At 35.2% G+C, this 17,978-nt stretch overlaps 1 protein-coding gene across 1 annotated transcript; it reads right to left on the bottom strand.

The window, feature by feature from the left end:
- Window positions 1-2,934: 2,934 nt before the first annotated feature.
- Window positions 2,935-17,549, bottom strand: lman1 (lectin, mannose-binding, 1). The gene is made up of 13 exons (XM_079847730.1): window positions 17,316-17,549; window positions 15,970-16,124; window positions 13,584-13,691; window positions 12,986-13,047; window positions 12,558-12,657; window positions 12,104-12,227; window positions 11,772-11,830; window positions 11,450-11,582; window positions 9,904-10,091; window positions 9,594-9,664; window positions 5,870-6,029; window positions 5,194-5,315; window positions 2,935-3,547 (listed from the first exon to the last, which is right to left on the bottom strand). The coding sequence occupies exons 1-13, from the start codon at window positions 17,506-17,508 to the stop codon at window positions 3,511-3,513; spliced, it is 1,512 nt and encodes a 503-aa protein (XP_079703856.1). The 5' UTR covers window positions 17,509-17,549; the 3' UTR covers window positions 2,935-3,510.
- Between the last annotated feature and the right edge of the window lie 429 nt (window positions 17,550-17,978).

Genomic DNA, 17,978 nt, shown 5'->3' with positions numbered 1-17,978 from the left:
CTGTTTATCTGTTTCACAGGACGTGGATGAAGACGAGGAGCTGCAAATTTATACACCGTATTTACTAGCAAACATCCAGGAAGTGGTTCATCCGTTCTTCAATACTTGTCTGTTGAGATGTTTCAAGAAAAACAGATAATGGTTATTAAACATGACATTAAATACCATTTAAAAAAAAGAAAAAAGAAAAAGACTTACCATGGATTTGTCATCCAATGTGACCAAACTGGTCTTCAGTGTTCTAGCTGGTCTTCCAGACTGGCCAAGATGGTCTTCAGGTGGTCTAGTTCTTCAAAGATGGTGTTCAGCTAATTTAGCTGAGCTGATCTTCCAGACTGACTAGCTAACAAACTTTTTCAAATCTTTTAAACTTGACCAACCTGGCGTCAGGTAAGAAGCACACAACTTCAAACTGTTCAGCTGTTAAACTTTGCACGGTTTAAACAAAGAACAGCTCATTTCAGGCATTCAATTCACCAAGTAGCATATTAGCATGTAGCATAGCATTCGCACATGGAGCAGTACATCAGGTCAATTTATGTTGCAGTTTGACTATTGTCTTACAAAACAACTCTTGAATGTTGTGCTCTCATTTTGTGAGTTAAATATCTCTTAAAGCTCTAACACATTGATTGTCCTGTGTAAAAACAGCTTAACCGTCTAGGTGGTGTACCTCAGACTGATTTAAGCTGTTTCTACCACAAGACAAGCATAACTTGTTAGATTTTGCATGGTTTAAAAAAGAAATAGCTCAGTTATCAGATACTGAGACAATACCCAGTAAGCATATTCGATTCTTTGACCTCCCATGACCTTTGTAAATTAACTCAACAGTTATTGATCATTTGTCCTAAAAACGACTATCGTGCTTTCATTTTGTAAGGTGATTATCTCCCTTCCAAGCTTTGACACAATGATTGTCCTGTGGTAAAGGTGGGATACCTACAAATTATTTTATTATTCACAGATGATGAATTCAAAGAATCAGGTCAATTCATGTTGCATTTCGATTATTGTCCCTCTTTTGCGGGACAATAGTCAAACTGCAACATGAATTGACCTGATACACAAAACAACTAAACAAATTTTGTGAGGCGATTATCTCCTATTAAAGCTCTGACACAGTCACAAACTGAAGCTGAGATTGCCTGTCCAAGGTGAAGACACTTAAAGCAACAAGGACACCATTGTGTCCCCACCGTCCAATAACTGTTCCATTATGAGTCTATTGGAAGCATAAACAAGGTGAAAACAAATTATTCCTGAAGGAAAGGTCATTTAAAGAGTGGAGTGTTGTGCAAAAGGTCTTAAAATTTGAATTTTCATGGTGACAATACAGTTGCCTTGGAAGACAACTACTATTCATACAGGAAGTTTGAAGGTAAAACGCAAATGTAACCTGAACGTCACTTAGCACTAATAATAAATGAATCCAAAGTGTCCTAAACTAACTAGGTGAACTTAAAACGCATTGGAGACCATTTGAATTTGTTGCCAATTGAGACGGCTTGTGCTCCTATAGGTCCAGTGAGCTTGTGCTGGATTGATTGCATAGCATGGTGGGATGGAGTGACAGATGTGCTAAACGTACACGCCATCTCTCCATGTAATCCCCTGAAAAGAGAGAGGAGGGGGTGGGGAGAAGAGCGAGAGTACGTGATCATCTGAAGCGTAGAGCAGTGATCGAGAGCGGAGAGAGACAGAGGGAGGGAACGGCTGGATTATCAGCACTAAGAATCATTGGCATATCCCCGTGCAATTCTCGAATGTCACAAAAGGACGCTAGTAAAGAGGACGCTGAAAGCCTGTATCATCCACACAGTGATTCCGTAACTTCCTGAGCATAATTATTTATTAATATTGCATAACATTTTAAAAAGCAATTACGCAAACACTAACTTTCGATATGTATGGTGTATTTAACATCTGCTGGCTAGTCGGGATACAAAAACAAAAAACAATGATTTAATAGCACCACAAAAAATTCATAAATAAAGCTAAAAATAAAATATAAAAATAAGAAATAAAATAAAATAAAAAACAAATAATATAATATTAATAAAAGTAAATATAACATAATATATAAAAAACATAAAATATAAAAATAATACAAATAATATAAAAAACATAAAATTAAAATAAATAGATAATTTAAAATAAAAATAATATAATATAAATATAATGTAATATGATAATATAATATAATTCACTATAATATAATACTTAAGCTAATAAGTAAGCTACATTTCTAATATTTCCCATAACAAAATACTTTTCGGCCTGTTTTTTCAAAACATTCTGGATTGTAATCGCTCCCGTTCCTTTTCCTCAGCATTGATAGAAAGCCTTTAAACCAACATGCAATCAGTTGTTTGTGATGATTGGAGCTGAATGAAGGTGGAGAAAGTGTGTTAAAGCCCTCTGTCTCTGATCTAATCCCTAACGATGGCCCGGGTCACAGAAGCTTCTATAGAGCAGCACTATGGCTCACGGCTGGGTTCCTCACATAATCCCCGGCATGAGGCCGTCCCTGTCAGACAGAGTTACATCTGCATCCAGGAGCTCAAAGCTTCCGCACTTCGGTACTCATTTAGACACTATGAGCTGTGAATTATATTACAATATAATCTTGTAACAGGCATAAATTACCTATGAAAACTTTTAAGAACGTATAATCTTTGGCAAGTTTATGACTAAATGCTTATGAATTTTATAATCTTTTAAAGTAGAAAACATAATATGTGTGCTATGTATGACTTACTACTGATATAATTAACTTTGTTATTATTTTATAGAAATAACTAGTGCTGTCAAATCGATTAATCGCAATTTATTAAATCTAACTTAAAAAAAAATTTCTCCCCACCTGAAAACACCTGATATGCATAAATATAATATATAAAAAATTAAATAAAAAAAACACTCATGTATGTTAAGTTGACAAAATGTGACAACACCAAGGTCATTTGATTTGTTTTATGTAAATTGTTTGAGAAGAAAAACATTTTTGTTTTTTTAAAGATTCAAAAGAACACATTCGCACCCTTTGGGTTCTTGCTTTCGCCAGTACAATAAAGCTTTAACACTTGTGGAGGAAAAATATGTCTTATTGTAAAGGTACCAAAGTGAATGTGTTAAAATACTCGATCTTACTGTAATTACTTAAGTCACCACAGTTCAGAACGTTCCTGGGACAGTGATTGAGATCTTGAAATGATTCCTGGACCAGTATTGAATAGTAAATACAATGACAGACCTCTAAAGAATATATTACATCATATTCAGGAATCTTCCACTGAAAATGCCACACACACTTGGAAAAGAGCAGTCATTCAAACCCTGTACAAATCTGATCAAATTAAAAATGAAGAATTAAAAAAAATTCTCAAACAAAATACTTCAGTCTTCAAGTACAATAATTTACAGTTTGCAAACAGAAAACAAACAAACTGGAAATTAACAAAAATGGACAATTTACATGTGTTGTGTTTTACCAAGAGCTACGAATCATCAAAAAAACTTCTTAGCTGCTGCTTCCTGTTGACTCCTGAAAGTAGATGAGAGAAACAAAAACAGAGAGAGAGACGCATTAAAGGCAGGGTAGGCGATTTGTTCCAGAAACAATCTTTGTTATACTGGTTGAAAGTCTCTTCACATCCTGATAGCAATCACTATGTTAAGTGGTCTAAATGTATTTATATGGATATATATTGTCCATGGAAGGCGTAGGACCATAAAATGTTTGTCCAATCATTGCAGCCGGTCCGAATACAATGGTATGTCGTCATACCTGCCTGTCAGTAGCCGTGTTTCCATTAAAGATTCGCGCAAAACTTTTGCGATTTTTTCTAAATATCGATAAACTATTGCGAAATGACGGCGTTTCCATTAACCGATGTTATGCGACTAAAACCTCATTTTTTCCTCTCGCGATAAGTCATTCCAAAAATCATGGCAACGGACGTTGGTAAGTTTATCACAGCCACCGCACTGGCCATTATTATTATTATTAATGGAAGGAAACGTAGGCATGTTATCCAAGCATTAATGGAAAGACCCTTATACTTTGCCTGTGAGCGGCACATATGAGGTGTTTCTGGGTTTTTCTCACTCATTTCTGCTCCAAGGTCTTGATTGTGGCATGTCTTTGAGGTTTAGAATCCAGTATTTCTGTCATTCTTTTGTCTTTTATGAATTCAATAAAGAGCTCTGTCTCGTATTCTGTCCAAACACACCGCACCTTCTACGTCAGGTGACCTGTAAATGCGCAAAAACTGTTTCCATTGCAGTTTTGCGAAATATTTCTTTTTCGAATTGCCTGAAAAACCACCTCATGCAAGCGTAAAAACTTTTTTGCGATAAATGGGAGTTTTTGCGAAATTGACGTGTTTCCATTGAGCGTATTTTCAATTCGCAATTTCAATTTGCGCAATTTGAAGGGTAATGGAAACGCGGCTACTGTCAACATGTATTTTCATACCTCTGCGCATCTGATCGCACAAACATCACACATCATCAGCGCATTTCACGCTATTGCAGAATTAGACAGACGTCAGTCACTGAGCAGCACAAACAAAACAGCAGCCGCATTTTACAGTTCCTCCTGAACCAAAACAAGCAGCTTTTGCTGTGTTCACACCATAACTACTGTCATTTGAAAGAGATTTGAAGGTTTGCGACTCAAATGTATGTGTTTCAATGTCAACACCATCATCGCCAAAATAAATCTGCAGCAGTCAGGTAGTATAGATCAGAGCTCTTCAAGTTATGTTCATTATAATTAATGTAATGTGCTTTGAGACATGAGGTAGTTTAACACCGTATCTCGTGAAGCTTTGCAGACTCTGCTGTGTGTGTTCATGTGTTTTGAAAGATGCGTGGCTTAGGAGACGCTTTAAAAAGGAGGATGGGATCTTATGCTTTCAAAGCTAATTTGCTATTGCAAGCCACTCTGAAAATGACCTACCTTTTTATTTTTGTTTCTTGCATACAAAATCTCAGTCTTTATTAATTTCTGTCTTGCTTTTTTATTATGTGAACAAGAGAACATTTAATTCGAAGACACTGAGGGAGATTTCAGAACTACCAAAACATGAGGAAGCCATTGTAAGAAGCACCCAGATAGGAACAGAACTCTTTTACACACCTCTTAAAGAGCTTTGTATGGACACTGCAACATAAAGATTCACTCACTTGTACATAACGTAGCCGAAGAAGAGGAGGGACTGAATGACGATGAAGACCAGGAAGTGTGTGGTAGAGAGGCAGGAGGGTAAGGAAGGAAGTTCAGGACATTGTGCCTTTTCTGCGGGATTCTAAGGAATACGTTCAAAACTTTTTATACATTTGGTAGTTGCGTCTTTTTTTGCAATTGTTATAGAATTTTAACATTGCCAATTTAAGACTACAACACATCACAAACGTTTTCATTTTAATTTTAGTTAAAATTTGAGTACATACACACAAATGTAGTTTTCATTTTTTTTCAGTTTCAGTTGTAGTTATTTTAGTACAAGTTAAACCATCAGGTTAAACTAAATAAAAATGAGAATGGTGCCTTGCAATTAGTTGAAATAAATAAGTTATTAATAATAATAATATTATTAATAATATTTTATTTCAGTTAAACTTTTTTTATTCAAGTAACAAGTAAGTTGGTTTCAACCCTGATGACTACACCAATAAATCCTACCAAAACATTTCCATTTATACATTCAGTAGACATTTTTAGTCAAAACTCTGAACAGAAATATGAACTATGACTATGAACAGAAATCAAACTGTGCGCTATTTCTCAGCTAAGCCACACATATGCCAAGCTATAAGATATATTGTCCATATCAGAAATGCTGCTTTATTGGGAACTCACCACATTTTTCTGAATGATGTGTTCGATGTTCCTCTTGACGACATGCAAATGCTCCTTGATGTCATTGAAGTGCTGGATTGTCTCGTACGATCCAAGTCCGCCTGCGTTACCCTGCTGTTGACCCACTGCCAACTGTTTCAGTGAGCCTGACAACGAGTCCCTACAAACCACAACATTAGTGCAATGCTTCATTTGCCCTCATGTTTTGAAAAACATTCATGAATCTGATAAGGATTGAGTCAGACACAATATGAAATAATTATTCAAAAAAGTTGGAACATTTTCAAAGATTTTTCATGCCAGATGGTTCAACATTAAGGCTTTAAAAGGAAGGCAAACTCATTTTCTGCCTGTTTACATACAAGGAAACAGTATGTCATACAAGAGGATCGTATCAAACAATCAATTCCTCTGAGACACAGTGTCACAAGACTTAATCGGAGTTTTAAATGCATAAGCTTTGAATATCTGATCTGATTCTTAAGACAAAGCTCATGTTTTCTGGATTTCATGACATTATTGCTCCATTGTAGACATGAGCATGCAAAAAGATGATTTGCACTTCCTGTCTTCACTCAAAGTATTACAATAAATTTGCAGCATTTCACGCACCAATCATTAAAGCTAATAGACTTAATGATTATACTTATTGGTATATAAAAGACAAACAACATTCTGAAATTTGATGCGTTTCAATAGAGGATTCTTTTTTCTGAGCGCACATGTAGAGAAATATTACACATACATACTAATTATATATATATATATATATATATATATATATATATTTCCATACGCCTTTTAAGATTGATCACATTTCAATATCTTTTCCAGGCATGGAAAATACGATTTTAATAAATTCCCAGATATTTCCAAGTTTTACATGACCATAGGACAAATATTCACCAACAAAATGGTTATAAAATAACCTTTGAAATAAAATAAAAATACAAATCAATTTCTACCTGATTTATATTTCCAAATTTAAAACTGTAGACATGCAACAAAGGACTGTCAAATACGGATCTCCTGAACTCCCTCATGTCTCAACGAGCAACAAACCAAACTCTTCAGCTCTGGCTGGTATAAAAGTTGAGCCGTTCTCTCACCTCTAGTGGTATCTCAGGAGCACTGCATGCAGAAAACGCTGGTGAAAAATCCCTGATTACACTGGCAAATGACTTCTGCGCCCAAGGACTTCGGCCAAGAAAATCTTAATATTACAGTGAATTGTCCCAATCTAATCTTTTAAGCCTCATCTTAACTCTCCCAAAAGGCCATTTATCCTTCAGCCTCATAGAAAAAATGAAATTACCATGGAGCGCAAGCAGGAATGATTGCTAAATTAATCTTCCTAAAAAACATGGTCCCTTTCTTAAACATATTTCAGATGATTAAGAAATACCCATTCGGGCCATGCCACAGCTTTCCTCGGGGGGACACTTTCATTCAGCTATAAATAGTCATTAAAGACGTAGCATTATATATATATTAGATAAATATATAAAAAAAGATGATACATTGGATGATAAACAAATAAACAATGTAGAAATACTTCAGTACTGATTAAAGAGAAAACCCAAAGGAAATTAAAGAAATGTTTTGTTTCTTATAATGTTCTGGGGGAAAAAAGGGAATTAAATTACATTTAAGATGAAATTTATTATATAAAATTCTTATAATATATAGTGAAATGTTTAATCAAGGTCAAACCTGAGGTCTGCACATTTAAAAAAAAAAAAAAAAAAAAGAGCAGCGTACGGTTTAACCTTTTAATCAGGAACACATCTTCTAGTTTAACATCATTTTTTACTAATCATATATTATCCTGTGCCTGAACCCCATTTCTTTGGATATCGTCTTCAAAATTCTAAGATGATTAAAAGGATAAAAAAAAAAAAGAAAGAAAAATATATAAGGGGATGGGCAAAATGAAAACGTTTGGTAAGTCATAAGTACAGACTCCTTGGGGAATTACAAAGACAAGAAAGCAATCAGAAGCAGACCATGTATTCGCTGGTGTATGATGGACATATTTAAAGATTCACATATAATCCATCAAACAGAGGCCCATAAGGAGCCTAAACAAAATCAAATTTGTTTCTTAAGAGGGGGAAAGACATAAATCTCCCTTGAGGCAAAAAGTGAACATTTAGAAGCTCCCAGTAATCTTTATCCACTTCAAATGACCTATATGTCAGAGGAAGCCGTTTTTTGAGTAATATGAAATTATGAAAAAAAAAAAAAAAAGAAAAGGTCAAGATCTTAATATGTGCATAATCTATAAAATGAATTCGATCAACTGAGCATTTGTTTGTTGCGGACCAAATGCTGTTTAAATGCGCGCCAATAGGATTAGCCTAAATGAACAATCGACACAGATTACTGATCTTTTCAACGTCTTTCCGACAACAGGATGACAATGTGGCCTCAATGCTGCCCTTTTGATGAAGACTGCTATGTCTTTGCTAATAGCAAAAATAAAAGTAGAAATATTTGCATATGCACTAAATAGCGAACGAATACCTTTTTATAAACGTTGCATGCCTTGAAAAACGCCATCTTGTTGACAGAAAAGATGGTGTAAAATATTCAAGATTGTGCAGATAAGGAAAAGATAATAAAGTAACTTTGTTGTAGTAAAATTCTGTTTTAATAAAAGTACATGTAATTGGGTTATTAAGAAAATCTTAATCCAAATGCATCCGTAACAAACAAATCTCTTGGCTAAATCCCAAACAAAAAACCATCGGTAAGTGTTGTGCTAAAAGTCGGTTTAACAATCATTATAGTTTGGTCACATCCGAGTTAAAGAGTTGTAAAAACAGTCTTTTGTGGGCTAATCCTCTACTTGCACGGCTAAAGAGTTTTAAATGCTGTATTTTGGCATCTAATCCTAAAGCCTTATTGTTCGATTTTGTCTTTGTGCTTTAATCCTTGTTCGTCCACACCTCGCTTAAAAAACACCTGGAAGAAAACAAACAACTGTCCGCTAACAAAACAAAAAAACAGTGCTGACATTACAGAGGTCAAAACAGAATAACAAACAAACGTATTTAATCTGGATTAAACGACGAACATCTTTAGATCTTTACGTAAAGACACAACAAACAAAAGTTAACAGATGAAACCTAATTTGATGCGTTGTTCAGTTTTTTGCAAAGGCATGTAATGCGCTAAGGCCTCTAAGTAGTTGTTTTACTCAGAGATTGTATGCGATTTAACACTTCATTGGCTAGGGATTTTTTTGGGAGCATACCGTATTTTCCAGAATATAAATCGCATCTTTTTTAAAATCTGAAACGTGCTGCGACTTGTATTTCCAGAAGCGGTTTACCTCACGCAATAACATCAAGCAAACAAAACAAAATTTGCATTTGTGTTTGCAAGTTTATTTGTGTAGCAGCCGCTGGTTTTAGTTTCACTTTAAATAAATTCATTTATAACAAATGTTGTTTATAATGAATGCCACTATTAATTGTTTGTTTTGTACTTATTTTCATTCCTGCTGTTCTAAATATTGTTAAATTTAAAGGATTTGTTGTGAAGTAAGGGGAACTAAAATAGATGTTTATAATATATTAGATTATTATTTCTGAAACATTTTTTTCCCTCACTCTCTCTCAAAATGCAATTTCGACCCAGTGCAACGTATGACTTATAATACAGTAATATTCCAGTCAGGTTTTGTGACAGGAGAACAGTATTTTTCTTGGCGACTTACCTTACTTCATTAAGGTTTCTCAAAACCTCATGTTGTGTATTAATAATGGTGTCCATTTCATGAGTGGGAGCCTAAAAGCAAGTAAACTATAAGTTAGGCTCAAAGACAGGTTAGAACATAAATGCGATTAATCACTGTAAGAATGTATATCAACAATATAATTTTGGTGCTTCACAAACTGAACAATTTAAAGTCATTACATCTCATGAAGGATTTTGACTGGATCTGAGATGACACCATGTCATTCAATATAAAAATCTGGTCAACGTAAGAGTGTCCAGTGCTGTTAAATGCATTTGTCATGTCCTACCTGTCCTGACTGTGCTTGTGGTGCGCGTTTGGAGATCTCCTCTGTGATGACTGACACATAACGGCGTTGTTCATCCAGAATCATGGCCAGCTGCCTGTTCAACTGCTTGATTTCCAGGTGGATTCGATTCTGCCCCTCAAACACCTGACGGATTTCCCGGTCGTTAACGCTTTCAAACAGGTCCTCAACTGCCAGAAGAGAAACACTGAACAGATGTTTTTCTACAAATATGGATTTTCCTTTTTCAACAAGGCATTTAAGATGAATCAGAATCTGTTGTAAATACATCTGTGAATAAACACAGAGAATGCATGGTTTAGGGAAAAATGTTGCGCCTAAAATGCCCTTAAAGATGGTTCAAATAAAAATCTAGATAGAAAAAAAACAAATAATAATAATAATAATAATAATAATATTATTATATATAATAATATATAATTATAATTTTATGAAATAATATAATTTTATATAAAATATAATTTTTTTTTTAAAATAAATAAAAGCAACCAAATCGAACTTGTCCAATCAGATCTATGTGGAAGCTTGTTTCCGCAATGCAATAAAAATAAATAAGGTAATTGCGACTTTTTGTCTAAAAATTCAGACTTTTTTTCTCGCAATTGCGGGTTTAAACCTCACAATTTGGACTTTAGAACTTGCAATTGAGAGTTCATATCTCAACATTCTGAATTGCAAAATTAATCCGCAATTTTTATAAAAAAGATTTTTTTTCTTGACTTCTTTCCTTGCAATTGCGACTATTTTTCTCAGAATTGCGAGGTTATATTTAGCAATTCTGACTTTTTTTCTCAGAGTTGAATTATAAACTCACAATGGCGAGTTGTAAGGTCAGAATTGAGAGAACTGACAATTGAGAATTTATATCTCAAAATTCTAGGGGTGTAACAATATACCGTGTCACAATATATTGCAATATAAAAATGCAACAATATGTATCGTGTATAGTTCACCCAAAATAAAAATTACTGTGTGAGAAAAAAATTCAAGTTTTCAGAGTTTTAGTGTCAGTACTAATATAATGTATAATAATGCAATGTGGGAATATTTGTGGGTCCTGATAATGCTGAATATTTTATGTTACCAGTAAAAAGTGGCCTACATTATTTTAAATATATCTAGTTAGTGACAGAGTGCAAGCAAGTATTTTCAGCTTCTGAATCATGAATATTTTTATTCTTGTGTCACTATTGTCCCATGCATTGGGTTACCAGCACCAATATATTCTGAATATTTTCTTAGAATTGAGAGATATAAACTCAAATTGTGATAAAAGTCAAAATTGTGAGAGAAAAAAAAAGTCACAGATACATTTGATATTTTTTACTCCATGACGGAAACAAGCTTCCATAGATCTAAGATCAGTGAATTGGGAATGAATGCATTTTACCATTCAAGATTTCTGTGTTTTTATGCGAGTTTCTCTTAATGTTTCCAGGCCATTTCTATTGACTATAAACATGATGAAAACTCAAAGCTGAATGTGAATCTGAGGGTCAAAACTTCAGACAGAATGAGAGCAACTCACTGGGCTGCCCCTGGACATCAGGGTGCTCTTTCTGAAACTCCTCTTTCCTTTTGTCCAGCTCTTGTTGGAAATTCTCAAATTCCTCCTGGTACTTGTCCTTCTCCTCTTTGGGAATCTCTTTTTCTGGGAGAGGCTTTATAGAAAGACAAAACACACATTCAAACACAATCACGCACATAGACACACTTACGCATACTCCAATTATAATGAACAAGAGGAATGGAGTAAGAGGTAGACACTTATGAAATAAGTATGGCCGATTCTTCGTACTTATTCATACTTAAATGTGTGTATGCGAATGTGTGGCGAGGAAAACGCGTACCAGATTCTGCCCAGGCTCTGCAAGTCTGAACAGCAAAAATGACAGCACATCATGGTCATCTGTTGAAAGAAATTTAGACACATTTTTAAAGCTAATTTCAGTGCCACTAGCAACACTAAACACGTTTCGAAGTTTTAAACCTCTTCTTCCACAGAACCTGCTATAGAAATGCATACAAACCATTCATTAGATTGCTTTCATATAACTTAATGTTTGAATGCCAGCCATTAATCTTTGTTGGTTCAATTTTGATCCAGTTGGAGGGTAACAAAGACAACATTAGACCTTCAACCGGAAGAGAGAAAACTCTGGATTTGGATATGTAAAAATACCAGCAAGTCCTCCGGTGGCTGCCGAGATCCCAAAATAACCAGACTCAGGAATGACCATGTTTTCAACTTTGGTGCAGAACTCATAATCGTCTTTATCAGGAGTGAAGCCATTATTGATGAAAACCTGAAACAATTGAGAACATATTCAGACGTTATTATAGCTGGGAAACTTCATATTTTCATTTCAATTTAGGTAAGTTGCTCCTTTTTTTAACGAGATCATATTAAGATGAATAGTCAAACAATTTACCTGAACACATCCAACAAAATACTATAGTACTGCCAGTTGTACATGGATCTATTGTTGTGATGTACATTTGCAATGCAAGATTCACCGAAAGACACATTTAAATCACAAAAGCTATTGTTAAATTATCAGGGTCAAAAGGTTTAATTATAGTCGGTTCTTTAGTATTAATCTTGAAACTTATATGATGATATAAACTTGACCTACCGATAAAGTTTGCTTGTAGTAGATGATTTTGGCACGTACAGGGTAAGGTTTGTTTCTGAAGTCTCTAAGACATGTACCCAGAGCCTGCGTTGAGCCATCACTGGAGGAAAAATATTATTTATGAAATACATGCATATATAAACACAACGACAACAGGTTTCCTTTCCATGTCAACAAGTTTGGCCAAGGTTTCTCTTTAAAATTTCATGAAATATTGAACTGATGATGTGAAGGCTTATGTGTTAGCGCAGTCTAGCTAGTACATATGCGGCTCACAGATCTAATTTAATGCTTTCACTGTTACTGCACTCAGATTAAGACAGACAGAGGATTAGACTCTCTCTCTCATAAATAATCATATTTCCTAATCTCCTTTGAGTTGTAAAAATGAGAGCGCTGATGTCAGCAAGGAGGATATGTTTACTTACTTTTGATGGTCATAAACAAGTTTGCCATTGTTACCCACCACCAGGACAGCAGGGTTGTTTTTCTACAATAGCAAGGTCACAGAAGACAGGGAGACATAATCCTTATTTAGTTCAGAGGAGACACAAAGCAAGTCTACTGAGGTGCTTTGGTGTTTGTTGCTGAGGCAAAAGCTAAGCACATTACCATAATCCTTTGATAATATATATATTTACCTCTACCTTAAGATGTTTTGACTGAAAAATGCACATCGGTAAAAAAAAAACACATTGTTGGTGCATTTTACTGACACAAACAAGTGTTAAAATAGTCATTTTCAATAAACTACTAATTATAATAAATTACAGTGCAGCCAAATAATTGAAAACAAATTTATTACACAATATGCTGATTTAGCAAATATTAATATTTGCCAAGAAAAACCCTAATATTAAGATTTAAAAGCTTTACATACATATACAGTAAATACATATACATTTTATTTTTATATATGTGTGTGTTACATAAAAAATATGTTTTAAATAATAACTTCACAAACACATTTAAAAATAAGATTTGAATTAAAATGCAATTATTAAAATTATACTCATGTGCAATCACCTTCCCATCATTATCAAAAGAGTCAAAGAATATTCCCACGCCGTTCCACTGATCAGCAGCCCCGTACACAGGACCATCCAGACCTTGACCAGTCGTGAACCATATGGCCTACAGAACACACACACACACACACACACGAACACACACACACACACACGAACACACACACACGAACACACGAACACACACGAACACACAAGAACACACAAGAACACACACGAACACACACGAACACACACGAACACACACGAACACACGCACACACGCACACACGCACACACGCACACACGCACACACGCACACACGAACACACGAACACACACACACACACACACACACACACACACACACACACATACACACCAGTGAGCATGGGTAATTTTGGTAAGTGGTGCTTGAGATCAGTGTGGTCTGCTCCACTGGACTGTGGGACAATTCAATGAAAGCACATGTTACTCGTACAACACTACATTATAATTACTCACTCAGTACTGCGAATGTTGAACAAAGTTCATGAATTATCAAGGATGACCTATGGATGCCTTTTCTGATAAAATGATTTATTCTGTGCAAAAAGAAGTACCTGCGATAAGATGGAAAAAACTGAACCTCATGACTGCTAACAAATAAAGTAAATCATATTTCGTTTAAGTCAAGTCTGTAGCACCAGTAATGCAGCTGCACAAAGTGAGCTCATATGACCAGGGTGGAGAGGAAGTGAAATGTGTGACATGAAAAATGAAAAAAAAAAGTATGTTTAATGATATAATATAATATAATATAATGTTATATTTAATGTTAATATGGTTTGTTAAAAGCAATAATAGTAACATAAAACTAGATTTTTACATCTTATGAAGAAAATGCGACTAGAAAATGACTGCCGCCACAATGCTAGGGTGTTCTGGGTGGTTGCCCGGGCGTGACTATGCAGGTGTTCTGAGTGGCTGTTAGTGCATTTCTATATGGTTACAGGGCCAAAGCAAAAAGATCCTGCCACCAAGTCTCTATGATCTTCTGATTTCTAGATATGACTTCACAGGAAGTACTCACATTGCCCTTCTGTTTTAGTGACTCTGATGACGGTGCAAACAGCGTCTTTTACACATCAGTTAATAAAGTTTTGTTTATGTAAACGCCTTTGTGTGCACTTCTGTAATATAGTCCACCACAAGTTTTAAATTACATTGTTTAAATGATCAAAAAGCAGGATTGATTTTAAAAGATATTAGCAAGGGCAGTCAACATATAATTTTATAAGTTTACATCTCGCAATTCTGACTTTATTTCCCACAACTGCCAGTTTCTTTCTCACAACCGCCAGTTTCTTTCTCACAACTGCCACTTTATTTCTCACAACTGCCACTTTCTTTCTCACAACTGCAAAAATTGTGAATTGCAAGACAAACTTGCAACTTTGAGAAAAAAAGTCTGAATTATGACTTTCTCAGAAATGTAACGTTATTTCTCCCAATTTTGACGTTATTTCTCCCAATTGCGAGTTTATAACTTAAAAAAGTTTATAAGTCTGAATTGTGAGAAATAAACTTACAATTCTCAGAAAGAAATACAAAATTGCGAGACAAATTTGCAATTGCAAGAAAAGTCAGAATTACAACTATTTCTCACAACTGAGACTTTATTTCGCAACTTTTTTTCTCACAATTGCAACTATTTCACAATTTCTTTTCTCACAACTGCGACTTTATTTTGCAAATTTTTTTGGGACGTTTTTTTCTCACAATTGCGACTTTCTTACAGTTGCGAGTCTAAATTGTGAGACAAACTATGAAAAAAAAGACACTTGCAATTGCGAGAAAAGAGTCAGAATTTCTCACAATTGCGACTATTTCTCACAATTGTGAGAAATTGGAAGTTTATAAGTCAGAATTGCGATACATAAACTTGCAATTGCAAGAAAAAAGTCAGAATTGAGAGATCGTCCCAATTACCTTTTTTATTTTTTATTCTGTGGTGAAAACAAGCTTCCATATAAAAGTTGTTAAAAAAAAGTAATAATATTTTACAAAATTACTGTTTTTTTTTTTAAGTTAAATAAATGCAGCCATCGTGAGCATACTAGACTTCTGTTAAAAACATTTCAAAAATCTTACTGACTCAACACTTTTGAATAGTAATGTACATCCAAAGTCATTTCTAGTACACTACTTGCAGAACTCCACAAGGTTCACCCAGATCTGGAATTCAACCTGTGGCACTAGCTCAAGGCTTTCATGTCCCTAAAATGGGTCTAAATGACCCTCCACAGTCAAAATGATAACAATGTGTGTTTGTGGTTCTGTATGTTTACAAATGCCCATTGCCAAAAATGTAGAAATTAGGCTCACATACACAATATAATAATGATTATTTTCCCCCCTCTTACCAATCCATCTGCTCCCATTCGTCCCCGTCCGGACACACGGAATGCCACCTCAGCTTCCCAATGTTCAAAATTTACAGGGGATTTTGTCCATACCCCACCCTTCTGGCTCCGCAGAGAGGGGGTGATTCGAATCTGATCCGCACCAGGAATGGCATCTGGAAAGAAGATGGACATTTGAAAATGAATGAACTTATAGTTAGTTATACTAACTACAAGTAACTTTGCAAGTTACAAGTAACTTAACTCGCATTAGAGTAGACTGTTAGGTTAGAATTAGGTGTTATGGTTCAGGTATGTAGAATAAGCTGACATGTAGTTGCAAAGATACTTTTAGTCAGTAGAATGTCTGTGGAGAGCATCAAAATAAAGTGTTAGCAGATATTAAGCAGAGAGTCTACTAATACTCTACTAATAACATTGACATGTAGGTTAGTAGTTAGTAGAATGTCTAAAGAGGACCATCGGAATAAAGTGTAACCATAAAACTATAATAATCACTGCGCAGTTAGCCAAACCCATCAGAATATCTTATTTAAGAGAATATAGAAAGTTTTATTAGGCAATTTGAGACAACAAAAGATTTATGTTACATAATTTCATCATTATCACACGCCCATTTGTAATATCTGGCACACTACCAAGTATACGAGTCGAACTTCCCTGACAGCATACTTCTATGTTGACATAGGCTAAATTTATTTAAACAGAACTAATGACAGAAACATCAATATTAAATTTGAGGACCAAGTAAACAGCCCTAATTGTCCCTGCCGGCTAATATGTGGTGGTGTATTTGAAAGATTTGGGAAATGTTGTAACACAGAACTTTGCTCTTCCCACATGCCGAGACAGATTTGTTTAACCCTTTAGGAAAACTAGTGCCATGTCAGCTGTTAAATTGTTTTTTAACAATGTCACCACGATTATGCATCAAAAATGATTAGGCTATGTGAATCTGATAACTAATCATAATCACACTTTTATTAACACATAGAGTATCTGATTTAATCATAGGACAAAAGCAACTAACAATGCACCAAACATATCAGAACAGAAGTAGAGCATTGATTTTAAAATGCAGCCATATTTTAACTTTAAGATGTGTTACACATATCATAATATGCATTATTACAAGAAACCCCTCATGCACAAGCAATGAAATCCAAAATCATTCATTCAAAAATGCAATACTTGCACCACTCAGGTTCAGTTCACTTTAATGCAACCTCGCATATACTTCACGGGCCATTTAAACTACATGTACATGGACTAAACATGCTGACAGATGACAGACAGAGATACAGATGGATGAGAGAGATCAGACAGGCACCCATCAATAAACTTACTCCCAGTATGAATCCAGAATGGGATTCTTCCATCACTCTGTGTCAGATGTGGCCCTTTGAAACTATATTTATACTCAAAACGCCGGTGCGGCAAGTCCCCGGCAGCGTTGTCGGCGAAAACGTGCGGAAATATTAAAGAAATGAGTAATAAATAGGCATAAGCTGCCAGGAACTTAGCTATGGGCACCGCCATGTTTGAGTCTGAATGCTGACGTAGCGCAGAGAGGGGCGGGAGAACTGGAAATGCTGAAGGGCCAACAGGGCGCTCTGGCATTGGCTGAAGGGCCAACAGGGCGCTCTCTCATTGGCTGAAGCGCTAGATTGACACACGGGGAATTATTAGGCGAACCGCCTTGAGCTACATTTTTAGGCACCGTCGCACTGATGACTTCGTAGCCTACTAAACGTGTCATAGGCATAGCATACACAAACGTTACCACAGTAACAGAAATCTTCGCCAAAAAGATTTTAAGAGTTTATTTTGCCACTGTAAATTTATAATGAATTAACATGAGAGCTTTTTTCAGACCTTTTATTAAATGATAACAGATTTACACACACAAATACACGCACACACACGTATGTGTGTGTTTGTACTTATTGTAAAACATAATATATAATAGCCTGTTGTATACTGTATACACACACACATATTAGAATTTT

The sequence above is a fragment of the Squalius cephalus genome (genome assembly GCF_949319135.1).
Source record: "Squalius cephalus genome assembly, chromosome: 17".
NCBI lineage: Eukaryota > Metazoa > Chordata > Actinopteri > Cypriniformes > Leuciscidae > Squalius > Squalius cephalus.
Note: the sequence above shows the minus strand (reverse complement) of the source record. Positions and strands in the feature narration are given on the sequence as shown.